This window comes from Sebastes umbrosus, chromosome 2 (assembly GCF_015220745.1).
Source record: "Sebastes umbrosus isolate fSebUmb1 chromosome 2, fSebUmb1.pri, whole genome shotgun sequence".
Lineage (NCBI taxonomy): Eukaryota > Metazoa > Chordata > Actinopteri > Perciformes > Sebastidae > Sebastes > Sebastes umbrosus.
The window spans coordinates 1,685,751-1,711,100 of record NC_051270.1 but is presented as its reverse complement, the minus strand read 5'-3'; the positions used below and the strand labels follow the sequence as shown (position 1 = coordinate 1,711,100).

Sequence of the window (25,350 nt, the reverse complement as noted above, 5' to 3'; positions counted from 1 at the left end):
TGTTGAATGGAGTTTGGTTTGGCGACCCTGGACTGATGGGAATTAGTTATAGCTGATCATTTAACAGTAGTTTATGTCCCTCATGTAATATTATGAGAATAAAATGCAACAGGACTTAACATGTAATGATGCGATGCGGAGTGATGCGCTCAGGTGCGTTGCGGTGCGGTGCACGAATAGCAGACAAGATGAGTGACAGTTGGAAACGAAGCAGCATGTAAAATTATGGTATTCTGGAAATTATAAGGTTTAGTATATTTATATTGAATAATTTAAGTGATATATGTGCACACATACTAATCATAGGTCAAAACTGCGCTAAATTTGGCTGAATTATAAAAGGCAGAAGTGGTAAAACGAAGAGCCGTTTGGGAGCCGAAAGAGTCGGCTCTTCTTGGTGAGCTGAGCTAAATGATCCGGCTCACTAAAAAGAGCCGTTATTCCCATCACTACTATGCTAGTGATACACTGTAGATGTAAATGTAAAGTTAAAGAGTGACATATAGACGTAAATTGTTCCTTCTGTGAATCACATCCTGAAACTTGCTCTCATGTATTCTGGTCATTTATTAAAAAAAAAAGCCTAATTTCTTTGTATTTATGAAAGAAATGGAATTGTATCTGTCAACAATTTCTTCCTCACAAAACAAAAAATCAATGAAAACAATGAATGTTGCAATATCTTTAAAGTTTTTAAGTGAAATTGTTGTCATACTCTCGCGTGGTCTTTTAAATTATTATTATTCTTTTTTTATTATTGCGTTTTTTTATTTTATGTTGGTTTTGTTTCATTTTTGTTGTTCTTTTTATAATTTTTTTAATTATTAAAAATAAAAAAATATATAAAATAATTTGTATAATTGGCGTTTTTTTATTATTATCTATTTATTTATTTATTTTTATTGTGTTTTTTTATTTTATGTTGGTTTGTTTCATTTCTGTTGTCCTTTTTTTTTTTTAATTATTAAAAATACATATTAAGTATTTCTTATAATTCGCGTGGTCTTTTTTTTATTATTATCTATTTATTTATTTTTATTGTGTTTTTTTTTATTTTATGTTGTTTTTTGTTTCGTTTCTGTTGTCCTTTTATGTTTGGCACAGTTCTTTGTTTATATTTTTGCTATGCCTCTTTTGTATGTAAATGTTTTTAATGTTTTCTGCTGCTACTATGGATACTGCCATTTTGAAATAAAAAAATAAAAAAATAAAAAAATAAATAAGAAACTACATATGCTACATGCTAGCATGCTAACTGCAGGAACCAGGAACCAGTGTATTCGAACCCTGCGAGCGGGGGGACGTCAATGACTGACGGACGGATCATCCAAACACGGAAGTTAGTGTTTTGTTTTGAACCAGAAGTCTCCTCATGTTCTCAAACTAACTCACTCACTAACTCCTCCACACAGCAGATATATAGTGAGCTCAGCGGCTAAATGAAGAGTTTATTAGTCAGTGTGCAGTAAGTGAACGCTGAGATGTCGAACATTAAAGAGTATTTAGATAAGGTGAGGTGTTTCTATGAGCGGTACGTTGAGTACGTGAAGAGAAACCCAGCTGCTGTTGCTCAGCTGGAGAGCACCGTGAGGACGCTCTCATACCTCATCGCAGGTAAAGAGACAACAGGCTAGCATTCATAAAGTTACACTGGGGGAAAACTCAACTTCACTTCTATCTGTTGTTAACTCGACTGAAACCAGATATGATGAGTTTCATTTTAATGTAATCAAACATGACACTAGCTACCTGCTGTATGCTGCACAGAGTGACACTGGTTTAATGTGTTCAGCAAGGAATTGCATAACATGTCATGAATCTTGACTTGTATATAGACATTTTATTTATGCTTTAAAAAACAACAACAACTATATATATATATATATATGTATTTTTTTATTTTTTATATATATATATAGTTTTTTTTATTTTATTTTTTTATTTAAAACACAAATGACCAACAGCATACATAAAATGTCTATATACAATTCAAGATTCATGACATGATGTCATGTAATTAGGTGCTGAAAACATTAAAACCAGTGTCATTCTGTGCAGCATACAGCAGGTAGCTAGTGTCATGTTTTATTACATTAAAATCAAACTCATATCTGGTTTCAAGAACAAGTTCAGTCGAGTTAACAACAGATAGAAGTGAGTTCAGTTTTTAGTTATGCTGCACAGAATGGCACTGTTGTTAATGTTTTCAGCACGTAATTGCATGACATGTCATGAATCTTGACTTGTATATAGACATTTTATTTATGTTGTTTGTCATTTGTGCTATTAAATAAAAAAATATATATATACAGTATATACCATGTTTTTCATATACTTGTGCACATAACAGTCCTGTCCAGGGAATGAAATTAGCACCTGCCACATGCCAAATACAGGGTCAATGTTGGCTGTGGCAGGTACAAATTTCAGGTCAACTGCCACCATGGCAGACAGGTTTTCCTTATATTAAGAAATATTATTTTTAAAAAGCAATTCTAAAGCCTAAATTAAATATTAATTTATACTACTTATATAGGTAGTATATGGTTATACGGTTACATGATATATTAAAAATTCTACAGTGTGGGCACCACTGAAACAGTGTTTACATTTAAAGCGTTCTACCTAGATTTCAGAAGTGTCAGACAAAAGAAATTGAGTGACCGGTAGAAATGTTCAGTGACCTGCAAAAGGGGCAGGTGAGGAAAAGGTTAATTTCAGACCCTGGTCCTGTCTATTCTTTACCTTTTATTTGTCCAGCTTTGTTGTCCTCGTTCTTAGTTGTTATGTATATTTATGTGTATGTACAATGTGATCAATGCAAAAACACTGAGGCTAATTCCTTGTGTATACACTCACACATTCTTGGCCCGTAAAGCTGATTCTGAATTTTATTTTTTCAGGTCGATTTGCAGATTCACATGAAATATCTGAACTGGGTGAGTAAAAGTCAAGGGTCAATACAGCGGCTGTTTCAAGGCTAGTTAGCTCATAAGATAAGATAAGATAAGATAAATCATTATTTATCCCGACGAGGGGAATTGCTGTGCAGCAGTTGCAATACGAATTTCTGACATTTTAAAGATCAAACGATTAATCAGAAAAATAATAGACAGATTAATTGATAATTAGGGCTGGGGGATTTGGCCAACATCTTCTATCCCGATAAAGCTAATTTCATATCTCGATAAAGATATTCTGTATGTTAAAATATAGCATGTTTTCTGGTAATTCAATAAATAAATAGTCTATATTATGAAATAACCACACGGTAAAGCCTATTTTATATACGCCTGTGTGAATTAAATACATGACAAATTAAAAGTACTTTTTTTCCTAATTTTAAGAACTTGAGTTAAAAATGAACATAACAGTTTTAAGTGAAATTTTAGAGAAAAAAAAAAATATAGGCCTAGCCTATATTACGATAGGAACTATATAGAAAAATATATCCGATAGACACTTTTATATCTTTTTCATGATATATATCGCCATATTGCAAACCATGTAAGGTGGTCGCGCACATCCAAAACTGTAGTAGGCCGGTGCTAGACCGGTAGAAGACAGAAATGAAAAAGGTAGAAGAAGGTCTGCACACTGTAGCTCCCTTTAAGTGCAATTTATAGGCACATCTACTAAGCCTCTGAAGTCTATAGAAGACTTTGTGCTCAAAATGTTACTAACTAAGCTGCTTAAAGGCAGCTACAGTGGGCGAACCTTCTTCTACATTTTTCAAATATCGTCATATTTCCCAGCCCTGATAATGGTAATTTCAGCTCTGATAATAATAACCAATGGCTCTCTAATCTTTTTCCCTTTTCTCATAAACACACACAGTATATTAGTAGTTATGTTAGCTGTAAGTTTCCACACAGGGTTGGTGGGCATAAAGACAGAAACATACTAATATATATCCAGATGAACTGGGATTTTGTGATTGTATATTTTGTTATTTACAAAACAAGATAGAAAAATATTGTATTACATGATTATACAATGAATGATACCTTATCAATACATTACCTGATAGATTGTCTCTCTTCGTGGCTTTGTCTCTTTTTCAGTGTACTCTGCCTCCAACCTGCTGGTGCTCTTCAATGACAGTATTCTACGCAAAGGGCTGCGATGTGCCTTCCCTGTGGTGAGCACCGCTGCATTCACAGAGAAATAAATGCTTCCTGCATCAGTGCCTTTAAGGAGACACAAACAGTAATGGTGTTTATACAGGCCATTGCATTGATACACGCCAGTCTCGGTCTATAATATAGAGTAAGAACAACAAGGGAGGTAATAATAAAAGATTTTTACCTTTTTTTCCCAAGCTTTTTGTTTAAACAAATATAACCAATCAAACACAAAAAGATTTAGATTTATTGTCCCAGAGGAAGATTTGTTTTCGCAGTCATTACAACAGATATTCACACATGTACACAGTCATCCAGTATCCCAGCAGCTCACCACAGTGTCAGCGAGGTGAGGTTCGTTCAGGGCTGCTGTGGTAGGAGACAAAACTCGGGTGAAGCTCCTCTCCATTTTAAAGTCCCGTGTCTCCCAGCAGATGGTAGTAAAGTGACGTGCAGAGTGAAAGTGCTAACTCCTGTTCCTGCTGTGTGTTCAGCCTCTCTCCCAGCAGAGACTCCTCACCTGGCTGTCTGTGATGGAGCACCTGGAGGTTTTCCTGGAGATGGGAGCCTGCAAGCTGTGGGGTGATCTTGGCCGCTGGCTGGTGATCGCACTCATTCAGATTTTTAAGTAAGTTTCTTCCTCTTGTGACACAAATACAAAATTAACAAATTAAAATTTTGCACCGATCTGACAAGATTTTTTTAGAATCCTGAATTTTACTTTTTGTGTTTCTCAAATTGACTTTATTTGAAATGCCAAATTCAACATACACTACATAGCCAAAAGTATGCGGACACATAGTTTGGTATACATGTGCTCTGGGGCAGTTTGGGCCCTTTAGTTCCAGTGAAGAGAAATCACATGCTTCATGTATCACCATGGCATTCCCCGTATACTCTCCTGTCTCTGACCACATTTGTTTTTCACATTGATCTCCAGGGCAATTTTTCGCCTCGTGCTTTTTCTGTGGTACAAATCCGGCATCCAGACTACACCTCCCATACTCCCCCTCGACAGAGGTGCAGAATTTGTCAGTGAAGGTCAGTTATCCTCTCCTTCTCACAGGTTATAAAAATGTTTGCTAAGATGTTGACCATAGCAAGTCTATAAGGTTTTATGTCAGTGTTTACAGCTTGTTCCAAAGTGGTCAAAAAAGAAACATCAAACAAAGCTGCTTTAAACTGCACAAGCATTTGTGCGTTGAAAGAGTGATGTGTCTGTACATGAAGTGAATGAGATTGTTTTCTTTCCTCTTCTCCACAGATGACGGTAACCTGGAGCAGCAAGATGACACCTGCTTCGTGGGTCAGAGGTCAGGACGGGTCATCAGGCCACTAGGCAGCGGTAAGACTAGTTCAAGTTTACATTTAGATATAATATCTTTTGAAGTTTCACCTTGAAATTAGAGCCATTTAAGCTTATTAACCTTTTAGGGCGTCTATAGGGGCAGATAGCAGGTCAACAGTAGATGTCACATAGAAGTGGTGATCATCATCTGAAAGCTGGGAACCTGAAGATTAATTTGAGATGCAGCTCGGCACTGAGTGTCAAATTGTTCTAGTCATAAATCAGAAATAAACATGAATGCCTTAATTAATATAAATTGTAAAAGTGTATAAGGGTTTAGAACATGATGATAGAAGTATATGCTGGTCATCCCCATGCTCTATTAGGTCTCATAAATTGTTGCAGTAATTTTTGGGTTGATACCATTTGTTATACTGATTTGGTGCTAAATTTAACCATTTTTTACCAGTGGAGAATTGATAAAAATGATCAATAATTCCTCCAAATGAATCCCTACTATGGGGACTAACATCAGCCAGCGCCCTCAAGGAGTGGAAGAGGTTAAGCTTCTGTGTGACTGAGTGGCGTCAAGTCAAGTCTCGATCTGAAACAGGAAACATCCAGTTTCCGTCTAAACAAAAGCCTGCGTACCAGAGACACCAGACAAGCTGAATGCTGGCTGACAACACATGTTGCACGTACGCTGTGCTGCTTTGGAGGCAGTTATAACACACCTCACCTGAGGGTCTGTCACTCCCTCAATTAGCTCTCCTGCATGAGTCCTGTATCAGCTAACACAACTCATAACAGTTGAGGTTATCATGTATCTCTTCTTTTACTCTCGCTCACTGTCATGACTTACTGAGACACTTGACTTACTGAGCCATTGATAATAAGTAAGGGATTATGCCCGACGAGGTGTCCATTATCAGGGATTAATGGACGACATGGAGGCCTCCACAAACTTTATCTGTATAGCACTTTTCATACAACAAATGCAACACAAAGTTCTTCACAATAAAGGAATAATAATTAATAATATAATTAATTGAAAATAAGATGGAAATAAAACACACTTGATAATAATAGTAAAAATAAGATAAAGAAATAAAAATAATACTAAAAATTATACATAGAATGCCATAGTTAATGGAAAATAAAACATGTTCAATAATAATAGTAAAAATTAGATTAAAAATAAGATGAAAAAGAATACATAGAATGCATAAGATTGAAAATAAAACCCTCTAAATAATAATAATACAAATAAGGTTAGAAATATTAAAATCAATACCCACAGTTGCAGCATGCACATATACATGAATATACACTGCAGCTGCATCAGTTCTCTTCTACTCTACCAGTCAGCACCGAGGTCTCTGAGGCTATAAATGGACTATTATTGACTTTTCACTGTGACTGTGGTAAACCCGTCCACCTCTTCACCTCCTCTCTTGTCTCTGGTGGCGTGACAGCTCCCTCCCTACAGGCCCGACTGTGGGGAGCCCCGAGTCAGAAGAAGAAGAGGAGGAGCAGCTTAAACGGGGAGAAGCTCCTCAGCAGACCGACGCAGCTGAAGCTCCGGGAGACCCTCGCCGAGTCCGTGTACATCGGACGGCCGCTTGTACACTGTATCCTTCCTTCGTTGTCACTCCAGTCCACCCGGTTACAGCACATAGTTTAATATTGAACCACACAATCCTCTCAATGTTAATAGAAACTTCTGGTTTTATCTGGTTCTGCATCAAAAACATACAAAGACTATCACAGGTTAGGTGTGGCAGATTTTGGTCACTAGTGACCACTGACATTTTCTTTATCTTGCAACATTTTTTGTTCCTTTTGGGGTATCTTGCAAACTAACAAATAAGAAGTTGTCTTGCATTAATTGTGTTGACCTCTAGATGGCAAACTATTGCAAGCTGTAGCTACAGTGAGTGTGTCATTCTGCAGAATAGCAAAGCCACCCGTGTGCTGTATGAGCAGATAGATGCTCAGATAGATAGATAGATTTACATAGATTATATTTAATCTAGAAAAAACCCTAATTATACAACCATTTACACAGAAAAATGTAAAATCTTAAAAGCATATTAGTTATTATTAGATTCCTTTGTGTTTGTACTGGAGACTTTTTTATTATTTTCCCTTAAAGCAACCCTTCCTGATTGCAGTACTCTGCCTCGGACTCTGTGGGAAACACTCCTGGAAACCGTGGCTCATCTCTGGAGCCCTCGAACTTTCCAGGTATGCAAGCTATATTCATTTCTTCATTCACATGATTATAAATTATTAGTATTTATATAGTTAACAGAACAAGTAGAATACTTATTATGTTTATGTATTTATTTTTAGGGCTGTCAATGAATAAAAGTATTTGCAAGTTAATCTCACATTTTTTATCTGTTCAAAATGTACCTTAAAGGGAGATTTGTCAAGTATTTAATACTCTTATCAACATGGGAGTGGGCAAATATGCTGCTTTTTTGCAAATGTATGTATATATTTATTATTGTAAATCAATTAACAACACAATACAATGACAGATATTGATCCAGAAACCCTCACAGGTACTGCATTTAGCATAAAACAATATGCTCCAATCATAACATGGCAAACTGCAGCCCAACAGGCAACAACAGCTGTCAGTGTGTCAGTGTGCTGACTTGACTATGACTTGCCCCAAACTGCATGTGATTATCATAAAGTGGGCATGTCTGTAAAGGGGAGACTCGTGGGTACCCATAGAACCCATTTACATTCACACATCTGGAGGTCAGAGGTCAAGGGACCACTTTGAAAATGGCAATGACAGTTTTTTCACGCCAAAATTTAGCGCAAGTTTGGAGCGTTATTTAACCTCCTTCGCTACAAGCTAGTGTGACATGGTTGGTACCGATGGATTCATCAGGTTTTGAAGTTTCATATGATGCCAGGATCTTCACACTGGCTTTAAAACTGAGCCCGCTACAACCTAAATGATGTTGGCAGAGGATAAAACTTCCGGTCTCCCAAAATAAATTGATCAAATAATTAAACACAAAATTAAACAGAAGAGTAAATAAAAAGGGAATTACAAAGATAAATAAATAAATAGATTTTTTTATATTATTTTTTAAACTATATTTAATGATTTTTTTTTATTTCTAAAGTAAATTATTTATTCATTTATTTTTTAGTTTGGCAGGTTCTGTCCTCCATAGACCAACAGGAATGTTCCCCCACAGATAGAAAAATGTATTTCTAAATTGTTGAACCAGAACATCATAAAACACACTGAGTGAATGAAAGAGAGACGTCTGGATTTGCTGCTAGCTGTGTTATTAAGCGCTCATCAGAGGCCAAACCTCATCAGTCATTCAGGAGCTTTGTTTGTTTTAAGATGTCTATCAGACTTGGCAAGAGAACGCTGAGTTATGAAAACACAAAACAAAGATAACTATCGCTTCAGGATCTCATTCTCCTCTGTTGTGTATCTGATTACAGTATGAGAAGTCATTCCGGTTATGTGTCTTTCTTCCTGTAGTTTCGCTGTGCTCAGTGATACGAAATTTCTGAATCGATGGGAGAGGGCCGAGATGAAGAGGAGAACATTCCTTCTGCTGTACTACCTCCTTCGTTCACCCTTCTATGACAAATTCTCTGAGTAAGTGTGTCTGGTCAGTAATCAAGAGGAGAGAATCTACACAATCAGGGATGCAGCTATTAGCTATAAAATATGACGTCTTCAGCTGGCTTGTTTTGTCTAATTAACATCCAAGATATTAAATTTACACGAATATAAAACAGATTAACTGATTATCATAAATGTCTGTGATTCATTTTCTTTCAGCGGAATAATCAATGAATCGTTTATATATGAAATACACTGTTTTGCATTAATGAATGTCGTTTTAAATGTTTATAAAATAACACAAAGAGCAAAATTTATTGGTATTTTATTGGCACTTAAATTGTGTTTAATATGACTGTTTGTTAATCTGCAGGGAAAAGATTCTCTTCCTGCTCAGACTGCTGGCGGATCACGTTCCAGGAATCGGCCTTGTGGCACGTAAGTACTGCCGTCATGTCGGCTCCTCGATGCTGTTCCTCTACAACATGAAACATTTAGGACTTATGAGAACAATAAACAAAGTTATACACATTATTTATGAACTGTTTAACCGATAGAAACTCGTGATCCGCTCCATCAGGACTGTGTGGGTGTGGTTTGATCCAATTTGATTGACAGTGCTGGTAACATAAGCACCATAGTTGAAGGAGAGTAATTATACATGTACTGTAGGTGCACGGCTGTCAGAAAACAAAAGGTAACGCCTGCACGCTAAAGTTTAATAATCACAAAGCCCAGAGTGATAAAACACTTATAATTAACACTATAATTAACTATTCAATAAAGTACATAGGAAAAAAATCATTCCATATATCAGAATCACCTACATTCATAAATATTTGTATTAAGTTAGAGTAAAAAGTTTCATATGAAACTAGAAATGTCATACTAGCTGGTCATGAAGGAGGTTAAATAACACTTCAAACCAAACGCTAAATTTTGGCGAGGAAAAACTGTCATGTCCATTTTCAAAGGGGTCCCTTGACCTCTGACCTCCAGATCAGTGAATGTGAAAGTGAACGAGTCTCCCCTTTACAGACTTGCCCACTTTATGATAATCACATGCAGTTTGGGGCAAGTCATAGTCAAGTCAGCACACTGACACACTGACAGCTGTTGTTGCCTGTTGGGCTGCAGTTTGACATGTTATGATGTGAGCATATTGTTTTATGCTAAATGCAGTACCTGTGAGGGTTTCTGGATCAATATCTGTCATTGTTTTGTGTTGTTAATTGATTTACAATAATACATATATACATACATTTGCATAAAGCAGCATATTTGTCTACTTCCGTGTTGATAAGAGTATTAAATACTTGATAAATCTCCCTTTAAGGTACATTTTGAACAGATAGAAAATGTGATTAATTCGCGCTTAATCATGATTAAATGTTTTAATTGATTGACAGCCCTCCTCGCTTTGAATACACTTCAGTTTGAATAATGTAATTATGGCCCAAATATAACTGACTGGTAGCAACTTATTAAGACAGTAAGAACGGTGTATATAGGGCAATGCATGTATTCATAGAGATAATGACATTTCCTTTCCGATCTCTCCCAGTTAATGACACATGGGTTCTGGTTTTGCTCCCGTTTGTGTGTTCAGGCCCTCTGATGGATTACCTCCCCACCTGGCAGAAGATCTACTTCTACAACTGGGGATAAAACCTGCTGCTGGATGAGCTCCCATCTTTGATGTTTGCAAGTCATCAGGGCAACGCTGATGAACTGTCCGGAGACAGAGACGCTTGTTATAATCCCCCATAAAATCAGATAAAAGTGACGTGGAGATGATTCCCACTTCTGACTGACAGCGAGGACCTTCTTAGTAACAAAATGTCTCCATTCACAAGTCTAAATCAGAAACATGTGTTGTGTTTTTCTACAGGTATATTACCGTGTTTCAGACACTACAAAGCACTGGTGTGACTAATGCTAAAAAAAACTATTGTTTGCCTCGTGTGTCAGATGTCACAGAACTTAATTGTTTGATGATTCATACCATTGCTATTTGCATCGAGACAGTTTGAATGATGTGCGGTCGAATATTTCTGTGATGTTATCTCGTTACGTTCTTGTCGGACACCCTTGCCCTCGTGCTTCATCGGTCAAAGTGAGCAGCCTGGTTTGTCAAGAACAAGAGGCAGCGGTTCGCTGGAGAGCAGAAATCTTAAAACTGAAAGCAGCAATGACTGAGAAGAAGCACATAAACCTTGAGTGACCTCATTACCACCAGCAGGCGTTGAATTTCCAGTTCTTGTTGGGAGAGTTTTCATGCAGAAAAAAGCCGTACAAAACCAGTGGAAATGCAACATCATGTAACCTTGTGAGTGTGTGTGAGCTGGAGTCAATGACGAGGACAAGCCAAGAGGTTTTAAACCTTTATTAACATACTGAATAAGTTTCTTTTTGTAGCCTACAAATAAATAGTTGAATGTTTCATCCTTTCTGTTCACATGTTTGTTACTTTTTGTGGAGAGTTTATCACGGGTGGAACATACACGGGCATGGCCACGCTAGGGGAAAAAAAAAATCATATGACACTCATTACAGACAGGTTTCCAGACCTCTCATCTACTCAGACAGACGGGAACATAAAGGTACTGGAGGGTTGGAGATGAGCTGCATCACAATCCGGTAAAGAAAGGGTGTGATACATGAGGTGAGCTGTCTCGCTAAAGATGTCGGTTTGATTTTATCACAGAGGATCAAAGTAGACTTGCATGCTAACCGGCCCGGGAAAGTTTGCAGCTGAACAGCATTACAGAAATATTTAAAGGGCTCCTTCTATCGAAAGGGCACGATCATTTACACCGGGAATGTCAGGAATAGTTTTAATTGGCCAAATATGTCTGGAACTAAACAGATAAAAATGTAAACTGAAGACTGTCAGCCTCCCAAAATAAAACGTTTGCCTGCTGAGAGGAGGAAAAAGGCAGCAACGACGTCTAAATGTTTCAGAGTTGAGGTACATGGAGGCAGATCTGAGATTCAACCAACAAGAAAGTGAAAATGCATAGTCGAAACAGTATGATCGTTTTATGAGCTGGAACTTCAGATGTTCTATCTGACGTCTGTTATCTAAACGGACGCATCTACATACTTTAAATCAGAGATTCTCAAAGTGGAGGTCTGCGAAATAATTAGCTATGAATTCAAAATTGTGTTGTATCATTTCATTTTAAAGTTGAAGCACGATCTGAAATTCCGCTTCAGACTGGTACGTTTAAATGTCTGGATTTATTACGACTATGCCCGTCTCGCTACTGTTCATTTTCTGAACCTTTTTAAGACTTGAAGTGTCGGCTATAAACGCTGTCAACTTGAGTTCAAATGCATTTTGCATAAAATCCTTTTCTGTTTAAAAGGTATATAAGTGGTTTTAACATTCAATCACATTGCAAATTTCCCTGCTGTGGCACTAATAAAGGATTATCTCATCTTACATTAACATGATTCAAATTGAAATGTGTTTCTGTTTATCACTATGAAACAGGTCTTTAAGTATTTAGGTTGAAATGTTTCCTCAAAACGTTTGAGAACCTTTAAATGACACTTCCTGCTCATTTGATGTGTCTAAAACTACCATTGGGTTTAACCCCCCTTTAATAATTTAAAATCTCCAATCCTCCCGCACTGTGTCTTCTGTTTGATGGAACACACAAGGTACTGGTCTCTGCGGTCATGAGCGACTGACTGGGTTTATCTAGTTTTAAAAAGATAGATAATAAATAACCATAGCAGCTAGCAGCTGCTGTTTTTACAATATATACTTTCATCCAGACAGAAATGCATAATTCCAAGCTCACAGACATCTGAAATTGTCAAGACAGTTGCTGTCAGTGCTTTGTGTAAAAAACAAAACAAACAAAACCTGTGGACAAACTCTACTGTAAGTGAACAGCAGTGAATCGAACACTGAATGCAAACATTGTGGATTCTTGTTCAAATTAACATTTGATATACTGCACTGTTTATATCACAATAAAAAAAAAAAAGACGTATTTGATAAAATTATTCAAAAACAACACTTTGATTTATGTATAAGGAATAAAATATAGTAGAATTAACTCTGACGTCATTTTGAAAACTAAGACCAAAACAATTGAAACATAACTCTTGGTTTAGAAAAAACTACACCGCTCGATGGTTTCCTTTATGAAAATAAAACAAGAGTCTGCTAATGAGAATGAGAAGAAAATACTGTCTCACTCCTGTAGAATTGTCTCTAGAAGAGGACGGGAGAGAAGGACGATTTATTTTCCCCATGCAATCCTCTCTGATCCCGTCTCTCTCTCTCTCTCTCTCGTCCATCTACTCCGCCAAAATGCACGCATCAGTCAGGAGGCTGGTTGGCTCTTCACAGGCGTCAGTATTTCTTCCCACAGGTTGGTGCTGCTCTCTCAGGGCCGATCAGTAGGAGCCGTAGCGATCCTGAGAAAACAGAAAAACAGTCAGAATAATGAGCATTTGTGTAGAAGCTACTGAAGATGTGGAACTATTTTCCCCGGTTTCTAAAATGTCAAACAACTCAGCTTAAAGGGACAGTTTGGGTGTTTTGAAGTGTATGAGGTACTTGATCAATGGTCAGTGTATTACCTACACTAGATGACAGTCATGACGCCAAAAGTCACAATAACACTAAAAAAAGTAACGGATCGAGGCAGCGTTAGACCAGCAACTCCTGTGCTTTGTGAGGGAAAATTACTGTTTTCGTCAATGGAGTCTGGTGGCTTTGAAGAGAGGATAGATAAAGGCTTCTGTTTCCCGTCAGAAAGGGCTGTCTGATGGCAACATAAAGCAGGGAAAATATTATATATATATATATATATATAGCGTACACTTAAACTGTCTGTTTCTCCAAACTCCATCTACTGTAGGTCATACACCGACTATAGAGAAGTATATCACACAACCTCACTGAGAAACACCCGAACGACCCCTTTAAGGAAGCCGTTGACTCTGCTGACGTCTCACCTGGATCGTGTTCATGACACCGTTGGCCAGGACAGCCATTTTGCCCGCTACGGTCTTCACTCCCTGTTTGAATTGTGCGATGTCCGGGCCGGAGGGGAGCACGCTGTCGAAGCCTGGTCCTCTGCCTGAGAGGATGAGAGGAAGTAGTGTACATTTAGTGTCACACACATCTAAATGAATGCCCTGCTTACGGTTTGTTTCAGCATTCAGCATGTTGTGAGAGAGGGAAAGTTAAAATTTAAAAGTTTTAGCAATACATTAACTATTTTAAGAAATACAGCTCGATATAGAATATATGAAGGGAATCAAAGAGGAAACATTTAACCTTTAATTTGGGGATATTGAATGATAACGGTGCCAATATGCTGTATTTGTCTTCTTGTCAACACATTACATTAAAACCACAAGTATTGTGTTTATTACAGCCTGATATCTCTTCTTCCTCTGTGACATAGAGCTCCATTAGAAACACATCAATGAGGCACACTATGTCACTGAGTGACAAGTTCCTTCATCACCACGAACACACACTGTAGTTTATTTAGACTCAATCCCACATCGACGTCCTGCTGACACTAACACTCACTAGAGCACCACATGTGGATCGTTTGATAAAAACTACAGAGACTGTTTGAGACGTTTTAAAATATGAAACTGCTCACAAATAGATAAAGATGTATGTCTTCAGTAGGAACTTAGTAGGTCTTTTCAGGGGATTTTCTGACACTAAGAGAAAATAAAAGGATGATGACAGAAAATACACAAACCAACTGGTGTTACCTTTAAGGTCACTGCCCTCCCCAAACAGGTCAGCCGAACTGATGGAGGTGCTTCCAGACATGGTCTCCAGTCTGGTCTTCGCATCATACTGAGAGGAGACGAAACAGAAGTCAACACCTGAGTAATAACACTACACAGTTTTACAAATAAACAAACGATTAGCACACAACTCATGTTTCTCACCTCTGCACTGCTCTCCCGACCGAAGAACATGTCCGATGAGATCGCCTTTGCGTTTGCAAACTTCTGTCGGGCCTCGCTCGACTCGGACACCGGAGCCGATACGTCGGCTTTTCTTCTGCTGGGAAGTCTGGATTAAACAAGACCACACGTCAGAGCTTCCCCCAGTCCGGTGGACATGACTGCTTTATTTTTTTATTATTTTAACACAAAAGACAGAATGAGCATGTGTGGAGATATACCTCTCTCCGATTGGCTGAATACTAGAGATGGTGACCTCCTCTTTGGGGTCCTCTTTCTCCAGAGCCCAGGAGGTGGTGAAGGAGGCAGTCCCTCCCTCGGTGTCCCACCGGGATCCAAAACTGTCTCCCACTGTAAACGGGTTGTCTTTATATCTGAAACATCAAACACAGTGGATTATTACCGGAGTCCCTGCTGCTCTGGGACACGCAGGTTGACTGATTCAAACTGAAGTTAAAGTAGGTGTCCTCTGAGAGGTGCCGTACGCACTTTGGGGGTCCAGAGGTGAAACCCGGCTCATCAAACATGTCCAGTTTGGAGCGAGAGGAGGACTTGGCTCCTACAGGTGTCTCCTGCTCGATCACCTGCATCTCCGACATCACCGAATGAGACACAGCACTGAAACATGACACACACATTCAGAGATGAATCAGACGCTTTAGTGTTCCTGCTGCTGCTGATAATGAAAGTTGATCATCTGCAGAGAAGCGATCCCCAGACTCTGATGTGCGATGTTACCTCCTGTTGCCGAAGCCCATGCCCAGTCTCTCGGCCTGCTCTCTCTTCTTGCCCTCCAGGGTCTGAATCTTCTTTTCCTCCATCTTCCTGTCGATCTCCAGCTCTTTGTAAGCCAGACGCATTGATGCCACGCTGCAAAAGCAAGAACGAGTCATGTCGGAGCACAAAGTGGACGACGTGTGTTTTAGCTCTTATTTTGAAAATGGATCGTAAAACGGAGATTACAAAAAAAATGTTAGTTTTTTTTTTAAATGGAGACCTGCACAAGTGAAAATAAGAGAGCTAAACTAATATTCCTTACATGGACTCCTCGGCTTGTTTCTTGGCCTCTGCAGCCTGCTCCTCTCTCATCTTCTCGGCCACTTGCGCCTGCTTCTCCACATCCGCGAAACTCTTACTGCTCAGCTTCTGGGCGCCGAGGCCTTTCTTTGCACCGAGCTGCATCAGTGGGAGATGTGGTACACAGATTAGTCCCAGGTTAGAGTCACAGTCACATATTAAAGAGGACCTATTGTGCTTTCCCCCGCCTTTTTTAGTGTGTTATATAGATTTTTGTGCATGTAAAAGGTCTGCAAAGTTCCTCTCCCCAACAGAAACACTGCTCCTGAACTGCCTGAAACGCCTTGACTGAAGTCTCGCCTTTTCTTCCGTAATGTGGTGATGTCACCAAGTAAAACATTTGCATACAACCTGCCTCCTAGCGGCTAGTTTGGCACGCTCTCAGACAAAGCTAATTAGAGCGGAGCTGGAGTTGAGTCTGAAGGGTTTGGATCGTCTGAACAATCACAACAGTCAGCCAGCTGACCGAGCCGGTAGGAGAAAAGTAAATTTGACCATTAAAGCGTGTGAACGTGTTCTGGGAGAGTATGAACCTGAAAATAAGCATAATAGGTCCTCTTTAAAAGTTAGTGCATCCTCTGCAGCTGGCAGCTCCTAAAACACACAGTTTTTGTGGTTTGGTGAAAATGTGACTCACCCCTTTTTTGGCAGTCATGGGCTTCTTCTTTCCAATGAGGGAAGTCTTTACATCTGTAACACAAGAGGCAATCTGTTAACAAAAACTGTAAAATGATTTTATTTTTAAGTCTCCATTTAGCCAAGTGGGCAAATTGACAATGACTTTAAACATTGCCGACCTGAAATCAAAGCAAGAAAACACACCAGCTCAGACAAACAAGCTAATATCGGGGCTTTGGTCGGCTTTTATTGTTAACTCCCAAACTGCTTGTGCTCAGTGAAGCCAGCGCACCACAGCCTTTAAAACCTTTAACCTGGGTTTCACAAAAAATCACCAGCAAGACGATACTTTGAAGATGTCATAACGGTGGTGTCAGTCAGTCAGTTTGCAGACGTATTTGCAGTTTCAGGAAAGAGAGTAGGAACTCAAATTACAGACGTTTTAGGAAACTATCCGTTCCGAGACTACTGTGACTATTTTTAGAGTCCTTTGAACCCGTCGGTCAACACGGTGTTCCTTCAGAGTTATGACGTCACAAAGTCAACATGTTGCATCTGAAATGCTGGCAGCAAAATGCTGAATACCTGCAGGAATGTAAGCTTCACAATGACTGTTCTCTTTTTACACAAAGCAGTGGCCTTGGTGAATTAACATTTTCTGACAAGCTTTGTCCTGAGCAAGAGCAACTTATTTACAGCAGGCGCTCACCAGAAATAGAACAATAAGTAAACACAACTATCCTCAGCGAGCGGTTTCCATTGCGTGAGCAGCAGGGGGGCGAGAATGGGAGGCTACCGGAGAGATGTCACTGCCAATCAAGCAACACAACCATCATGCGTCTGAGGAATAAGAAACCAGCCGGCCACACACAGCAGCTAATCACCTTTAGGTGTCCGTCCTTCATGTGATGACAAACGCATGGAGTCCTCTACACGACAGGACAAACCCGTCACCACAACCGTGATCCAAAACACAGAAGAAGCTGATTTAACATGAGAATAATGCTCTTTATCAACAAGGTCTGAGCCCAAATTACACTGTTAAATACACTGCTGGTGGGATTTGTGTCACTGATACTGTTGATGACATGTTATGGAATGTAAATAATGAATCAATTAATGAATTAACTATTTTGATAATCGATCAATCAGTCTCTTAGATTTTTATCCTTTCTGCTGTTTTTAATGTTCCTATTTCTTACTCCTGTCTTTTTATATTTTTCTTTTCACCTTTAGTGAAGCACATTGTACGGCATCTTTTTTTAAATATGTTATATCATTTAAGTTTAATTATTATTATTAATTGTGAATATTATCAGCAGATTCATTGATAATAAGAACAATCCCTTGGATAAATAAAAAGTGAGATATAGAATATATTTCTGTTTGTATAGATATACACACTCAGATAAAGCTGTAAAAGCTGTAGACCAAGACTGAGAAGACTATGTGCCCTCTGAATAAGCAAAGAATGTCAAACATGAGAAGGGAAATCGCAGAGGACAGTCCTGAAGTTACATAAGAAGCAGGACAATGCTCGTGACTTCGCTCCCAGAGGCTGAATCAGGCTGACAGACTCACCCATGGAGGCTCTGGGTGACTCGCTCAGACCGTCGATGCTGGGTCCGTCCTCTGGCTCTACAAACGCAACACAACAAAATATTCATTATATTCTTTTATTCCACAGCGTGTTGAATAATCTAAATTCACCTCCAGCTGATGCTTCCGTTTCAATAACACCCCGTTATACATACACAGCTGACTGTGGAAGACAATTTATAAATGAAAAAGGTCAAATTTGAAGCAGCAGAGGCCGAGACGTCATGACTCAAAAAAAAAAAAAAAAAACTCACCAAAACTGTTTAGTTTTTGTTTCTGTTGAGTTTGAATGAAATGTGTTTTATGATGAGTTAACAAGACAATTAAGCCAATTAAGAAAATGGGTGTAAGAATATTTCCTTTTTTGACATTTTGTGAGTTTATTTAGTTTATTTATTAGACTATAAAAGCTGAGAGCTTTTTTAAAAGGTGCTCTATAAGATATTCAGAGCATGTAAAGATATAGAGGAGTAATGTCTACCTGAGCAGAGAATGAAGTCTCTCTCTCCCTCTGTGTGTGTTGGAATCAGAGCTTCTCTGTGCTTTGTTGACATCGCCGGGCCGGCCACGCGTGCATTTAGTGCATGTTCAGGCATGTAAGCGCGCCCCACTGGCAAGCTCACGGCCGCCGCTCTGAACTGCACGGTTCCCTCCCAGGTTAACATTGTTAACTGTTGTCAGCAGTGTTGCCATTGTTTCTACTGTTAGCGCTCATAGCACAGTTAGCTACAAGCCATCGCCATGTTGAGAGCCGTCCGGAGGCAATAGAAATGCTCCCAATCACGCATTTAACACATTTAACACATCGCTCAACCCTATTTGTAACACAGTCTCTCTGTTGCCTGGTCAAGATAACTGGAGGAAGCTCCCTAAAGTCTGAGAAACCCTGATGACGTCCTCCAAAAGACGTTACACAACTGTTTCCACAGGCTGAGTAGAACTCTTCATGATGGGTAATCTGACTTTTATGTGTAAAATCAGCAGAGTGCCCCTTTACAGTGTGTAAAACAGATAATACTATCTAGACGTTTTACTAACGGTTGTCATCCTGGCCTTTAGGCGTTGTGTCCGTCAGCTGTGAGGTGATAGCGGCTCCATTCAGCTCTGGCTCGGAGAACGGCGCCATGCTCCAGTCACCAGCGGGCTGAAAACATCAAAAACAAATCCAAGCTATTATTTATTATTTTATATTTCAGGCCTGGCAATGTTCCTCAACACAAATTCAACATCAAACTTTTGCACCGACCAAAACGTTGAACCTCTATTTTAGCTTATCAGATATATATATATCAATAACAATGCATACTATATCAGCTGATCATAATAAAGATAATGCATTACAGTAATGTTACAATATTAATACACTACCACACACTATTTCATTTAATGGTGATTATATGCCACTATAATATGTTATAGTTCGGATTTCTCAACGTTTAACTGGCAACCCTTTTACATGTTTGAGGCTTATTTGTCTCAACTTTAATATATTTTAGTTTTATTTATGCTGTTGTTTTCATTTATTGATACCAATTCAACTTCCAGTGACATTTCCAGTTTCACATTTACTGTTTAATTTGACTTAACTGTTTCATTATCAAATTAAATATATCCATTTCACACGTTAGTTTGTATTGTGTGTTTATATTAAAACACTAATTGGCCAAAATATGCCAAACATCAACATTGGCCTCAAGTTATCCACTATTACTGAAATAATAAAACAGATAATATATAATATAATATAATAAGATATTCCTGTTCCACGTAGAGAGAAATGTTCCCTGATATGTGGCTAATGTTTATTCATCACAACGTATGTATTGAAGATGGCACCATGAAATGATTTTGCAAAATCAAAACAAACCTGTGTATGTTCTGCAAAAAAGTCTGCCTCTTTCTTCTGAGGAGCTGCAGGAGTGCTTCCTGCTGGCGATTCGATCCAGAGCTGCAACAAGCAGATGAAGAGTTTGTTATACTGAGAGACACTCAGATAATTCTATTCACTATGCTCACACAGCAGGTTTACATTTTTTTTGGCATATTGCCTGAAATATGATCATCACATATGTGATTAGTACACAGCTTGTGGACTCTGAACTAGATCTGCCAACACGGCTCAGACACTGATAATCACTCTCTTATATAAGACGTCAATGATCCACAGGACACGGCTTCATTTCTCTTATTTTGACTGAGTGAGTGTTGTACATTCGAGGTACCAAAACAAATTACTCAACCACTTAATCAGGTTGTTGTGTGCAGCTCTTAGCTAACAGACCAGAGATCAGATCAGTACTGAGAAACATATCACATAATAGCTGTAAATATTTGGCTTGATTTGAGAGGCACAGAGGATGAGAGGGGAGGGGATGTGTGTGTGCAATTATAACACAGGCATCTTAGTACGCCCACAGATTGTACTGAATGTTCCAGGAAGTAGTGACGGTTCATTAAGTGGCTGAGATTGTTTTCACCAAACTAACTTGTTGTTAGGATTAATAAAGTCGAGCATGTTCTGTCAGATGATTCGTACTCCTGCGAGTTAAAAACAGGCTGAATTTAAATAGTTCATGGCAGAAATCAGTGAAGGATGCGGTGCGTCTTTCACTGCACTAGAACAAAAGCTGAAAGTGCAGTTTTATGATGTTTTGATGCACATAATAATAATAATAATAATAAAAAGAAGAAACTGCACTACAGCTTTATAAACAAATCCAGGCCTACAATGAGATGAAAATCTGTCCTGTTTTAAGCTACAAAATAAAAAACACATCCCTAAACAGTTTCCACTTGGTTCATACACACATCTGTGCCATATTTGGACAATGCAGCATTTGCTTGCTGGCGAATCTTCTCCCTGTACAACTGGGCTGCACGACTGTTATACTTGGCGTTGGTGTCGTTAGTGGAGCAGCCGTGCTGGCGGAAGAATGCCGTCTTCAAACAGAAGGAGAAAGGAAGTTGTTGCATTATATAAATAAACCACAGAACTCATTTTAATTATATTAATTACACTACAACATGAATCATTAACATGTAATATCTTGTTATCAATTAATTTTAATTCATGGTTAACCTCAGTCCGACTTACCGCATTGGCATTGCCTCCAACCTGCATACATCTAAGCTGAAACCAGTTCCAGTTGGAGTCTAACTCAGTGGACCTGAAGGAAAAAAGGGAAGAATATGGAAAAATCAGCACTCCAGTATGACGGGTACACCTGATCATGCACTACAGGTCACTAATGGGGCTCTCACAAGCCAACATCTAGTCTGTTTTATCAAACTCTGGTGCAGTTTGTTTGGGCAGTTGTGAACGCAGTAATCGTACTCTGGTGTGCACGATTCCTACGAAGCCTAGAGCGGTTTGATTGCATGCAGTGAACCAAAACGCAGGCTGCCTGCCTTTGTTGGGATGGTCACAGGTAAACGACAGGTTAACATTGGTGGGAGAGGACCGACCTGGACTTCTGCAGGAGTCAGATGTTTACTTGACATCTGGGCCAAAGAGAAATGCTAAATAAAGTGCACAAAAATTTGTTTGGCAGGAAAAACCAAAGCAGGATTACTGCCAGTATCACCAAACGTATCCATGTTGCTTGGTTGATTTCCGTGTTTCCATTTTCCAACGCCAAATGTCTGACCAATAAGAAAGATTTCTATGAGTACATTTCCGGCCCTGCTCTTTCATAGACGTCCCTCAGCAATTTTTTTATTTTTTTTTTATTTGGTCCGCTTTAATTTGTGCACTGTGAAACCGAACCAGACTAAATAGAAAACGAAGCAAAAGTATAATCTTCACTCTGATTTGGACTAGCCAAACGGACTATGGCTTGTGAAAGCACCCTAAGGATGCTTTCCCTTATTTGGGTCTGGACCAAGGGGGAGTTCTGCTCCGGTTCCTGTTCACACTGACGGTTTACGAACGAACCAGAGGAGTAAACATGAAGTTATACAGACTAGCAGGTGATTGGTGATCGTCACCCTGCATCGTCGGGAGCCACGTGGGGAAATCATATTGCGGTGACTGACAGAAGTTTATTCAGCACTTTAATGCTTCTGATGTGTTTCTTTATGTTCGTTGGTGTCACAAAGAGCTCACAGAGAAATAACCCATTATAAGTATTATTAAACTGAAAATCAACCACATGTTATAAATAATGCAGAGACAGGACGAAAGGATCTTGTACAGTAATGACTCGGGGCTTATTACTGTGAGATCGCTGTCACACACTTTTTAATGGACTTAATGGAGTTTTAGCAAGTTCTGACCTATTAATCAGGGAAAATACCTGCGCTGACGTGCATGTGTGTTGATTTGCATAAATAGGTTAACTACATGGCCTTATACAGAATTATAAGATCGCTTCCTGATCAGATTTTGCAATCATCGGATGGATATATTTGCTATTTAGCTTTTGAAATCATGCTAAAATCACATATCTGCTGCTGTTTGCTTTCACACCACAAACGAACCACCCTTTCAGGCGGTCTCGGTTCGGCTGTTTGGTCCACACCAGGGTTTGATTGACAGCTGTCACACCAGACTAAACGAACTGTAGAATCGAGTTTTTGTTTAGAGCGAACCAAACAGGTTAGGTGTAAAAGAACGCTCTGACTCATTCACAATCTGCGGTCAGACAGAAGTATTCGCTAAGCAGCACACGGCAATTAAAGTAGCACACATGCTTTTCTTTCAGACGGCTCAACCGCTCACTAAATCTGTCAAAGAAGCACGCACCATGATGACACACGTTGACAGTATGATCATTGTTGAGTTACACTGCAGCTTACCTGATGAAGCTGAGATGCACACCCAGGGAGCGGTGGATGCCGGAGCAGTCAATGCATAAGAACACACCATATGAAATACTTGCCCAGCTGGGGTTTTTAGCTGCACAATCAAAACAAACCTGTAAAGAAACAAGCAGGTGCATATCATTATCATAGAGCTATTATTACTGGAACGACTTTAATTACATCTATACGTACCCGACATGTGAATGATAATTACACTCTAGTGACCTGTTTTCCTCACTCCACGACAATGATATGGTTTATATATGACTTCACAGTGTTTTTCTATTACATGTTGGTGATACTGGTATATTTCAGTAGTAGTCAGTATATTGTGGTTACAGTAAAGGAGGGCTGATGATGTATACGATACAACTTCATTGTCAGTTTGCACTGAAATTCATTTTGCATCCATAGGCAGCTCAGTTTGAGAAAAAGTACACATACAATAGACATACTGTTACCATAGACAGACAGACAGACAAGTAAGACCCATCAGACAAAAAACAAAACGCATCACAATTATTCATACATAATAAAAAATACAAATTACACACATACAAATTACCATCTGTCCTCTGGATTTGCATGTCTTTAACAGCATATTAATTATTATTTAGCAACAAGATGGACTGATGGACAAAAGCGTTCTTTAGCCTGATGCGGTTAAATGTCGGGACTCTGAATCTCCTCTTGGAGGGCAGAAGTTGACATTCCCCATTTGAAACATGTAAGGGATCAGAAGAGATACTGTTGGCAAGTCTGAGCATACTCTTGTTGTGAGCTGTTTGAAAGGAGGTTGTCACAGGTTGGCCAATAGATCTCGAGCAGATTTTGATTTGGCTATAAAGTTTAGTTTTAAGTTTTACAGAGAGACTACTGAGCCAGGCTGTGCTGCAGTACAACAGGACAGTCTGAATCACTGAACTGAAAAATAGAAAAATAATCTGGCTACTGGCTCCAAATGATCTGAGTCTGCGAAGAAAGTAAATGCGCTGCTGTATCTTCTTACAAGTAAATTCAATATGAGGGGTCCATGATAGGGTGGAGTCTATCATATCAGAACTCCCAGGTATTTGTATGTATTACTGACAGGAATTGTGTCTTTGTCTCAACCCATAAATGAACATTTCATCCTTCAGTTTATCACAAACATTACAATTTAAAATGACCACATCTGGAGATAGATGGTATTCACTGGACAGGAAGAGGATCAATAATCTGAATAGTAACTGACACTGTCAGTCACATGTAGTGGAGTAAAAGTACAGTATTTCCCTCTGAGATTGTAGAAGAGTTGAAGTATAAAGTCACATAAAATGGAAATACTCAAGTAAAGTACTTTAACGTTAGCTACATCCCACCACAACATACTAGTTAAAGTCCTGCATTCAAACCTTACTTGAGTAAAAGTATGTAAGTATTATCAGTAAAATGTGCTTCAAGTATCCAAAGTTTAAAAAGTACTCATTCAGCAGTAAAATGTTCCCTGTCTGTGTTTTAGACCTGATGCTTCTGGATTAATATCACTGCTGCATTAATGTGTATGTTACATTTTACTGCTGTACATGTTTAAGGTCGGGCTAATTTGAACTACTTCATATACTGCTGGGTAGTTTAATCTACAGAAATGCATCATATGTCTCTAAAAAGTCAAGTTTTCATCAGAAAAACAGCCTTTTTCAGCTTCCTACAATACATTTTCTAGCTGATCTAAGAGGGTTTGAAATAGTTAATTTAATTCAAGGTTATCATTGGACAGGAAGGTGAAGACAAACTGTACTCTGTAAAGTAACTAAAGATGTCACAAATACAAAAACAATCTACTGTAGATGACTATTAGGCTGAACATATGGCTCTGACACCAGTGAGCATGTAGTCACTGCTCCATCAGACACTGATAGCATTAGGTAGCATCTGGTTCAATACTGTCAGGCGTTACAGCTTCAACATGTAACGTTGTTATAACGTTGTTATAACGTTATAACATCGTTACTAGACTGAGAGCCGTGTGTTGTTTACATCTAGAGTTCAGTCTGATCAGTTAGCTCATTCATTAGCTTCAGAGGTTAGCTTCCTCTCAGCAGACACACATCGTATACGTGGCCTTTATGTTTCATCAGGCTAGCACCAGGTTAGCATCAGGCTAGCATCAGGCTAGCATCAGGCTAGCACCAGGCTAGCACCAGGCTAGCACCAGGTTAGCATCAGGCTAGCATCAGGCTAGCACCAGGCTAGCACCAGACTAGCACCAGGCTAGCACCAGGTTA

At 38.9% G+C, this 25,350-nt stretch overlaps 2 protein-coding genes across 4 annotated transcripts in view; one reads left to right on the top strand and one right to left on the bottom strand.

Moving 5' to 3' along the window:
- The first annotated feature begins 1,274 nt into the window (after positions 1-1,274).
- Positions 1,275-11,468, top strand: pex16 (peroxisomal biogenesis factor 16). Its single transcript, XM_037796630.1, has 11 exons — positions 1,275-1,614; positions 2,904-2,939; positions 4,065-4,141; positions 4,619-4,752; positions 5,065-5,165; positions 5,389-5,469; positions 6,888-7,043; positions 7,587-7,659; positions 8,939-9,058; positions 9,399-9,463; positions 10,635-11,468. Exons 1-11 carry the CDS (start codon positions 1,482-1,484, stop codon positions 10,691-10,693), a joined length of 1,035 nt encoding a protein of 344 aa, XP_037652558.1. The 5' UTR covers positions 1,275-1,481; the 3' UTR covers positions 10,694-11,468.
- arfgap2 (ADP-ribosylation factor GTPase activating protein 2) overlaps positions 11,397-25,350 on the bottom strand; it is a 14,921-nt gene continuing 967 nt past the window's right edge. Inside the window, exons 2-18 of one of the 3 annotated variants that reach the window (XR_005210574.1) lie at positions 23,078-23,196; positions 21,375-21,447; positions 21,089-21,220; positions 20,148-20,228; positions 19,319-19,424; positions 18,263-18,319; positions 17,566-17,610; positions 16,701-16,753; positions 16,026-16,162; positions 15,725-15,856; positions 15,476-15,604; positions 15,208-15,360; positions 14,969-15,095; positions 14,786-14,873; positions 14,006-14,130; positions 12,312-13,462; positions 11,397-12,277 (exon numbers count right to left, since the gene is read on the bottom strand). Coding sequence is in view for 1 of the 3 variants with exons in the window: in XM_037796612.1 (XP_037652540.1) it covers positions 13,442-13,462; positions 14,006-14,130; positions 14,786-14,873; positions 14,969-15,095; positions 15,208-15,360; positions 15,476-15,604; positions 15,725-15,856; positions 16,026-16,162; positions 16,701-16,753; positions 17,566-17,610; positions 18,263-18,319; positions 19,319-19,424; positions 20,148-20,228; positions 21,089-21,220; positions 21,375-21,447; positions 23,078-23,196 (1,578 nt within the window). In the remaining 2 variants the exon portion in view is untranslated. Of the gene's footprint in view, positions 13,463-14,005; positions 14,131-14,785; positions 14,874-14,968; positions 15,096-15,207; positions 15,361-15,475; positions 15,605-15,724; positions 15,857-16,025; positions 16,163-16,700; positions 16,754-17,565; positions 17,611-18,262; positions 18,320-19,318; positions 19,425-20,147; positions 20,229-21,088; positions 21,221-21,374; positions 21,448-23,077; positions 23,197-25,350 lie in introns of all 3 variants that reach the window. The other 2 variants (XR_005210576.1, XM_037796612.1) reach the window with 2 other exon arrangements.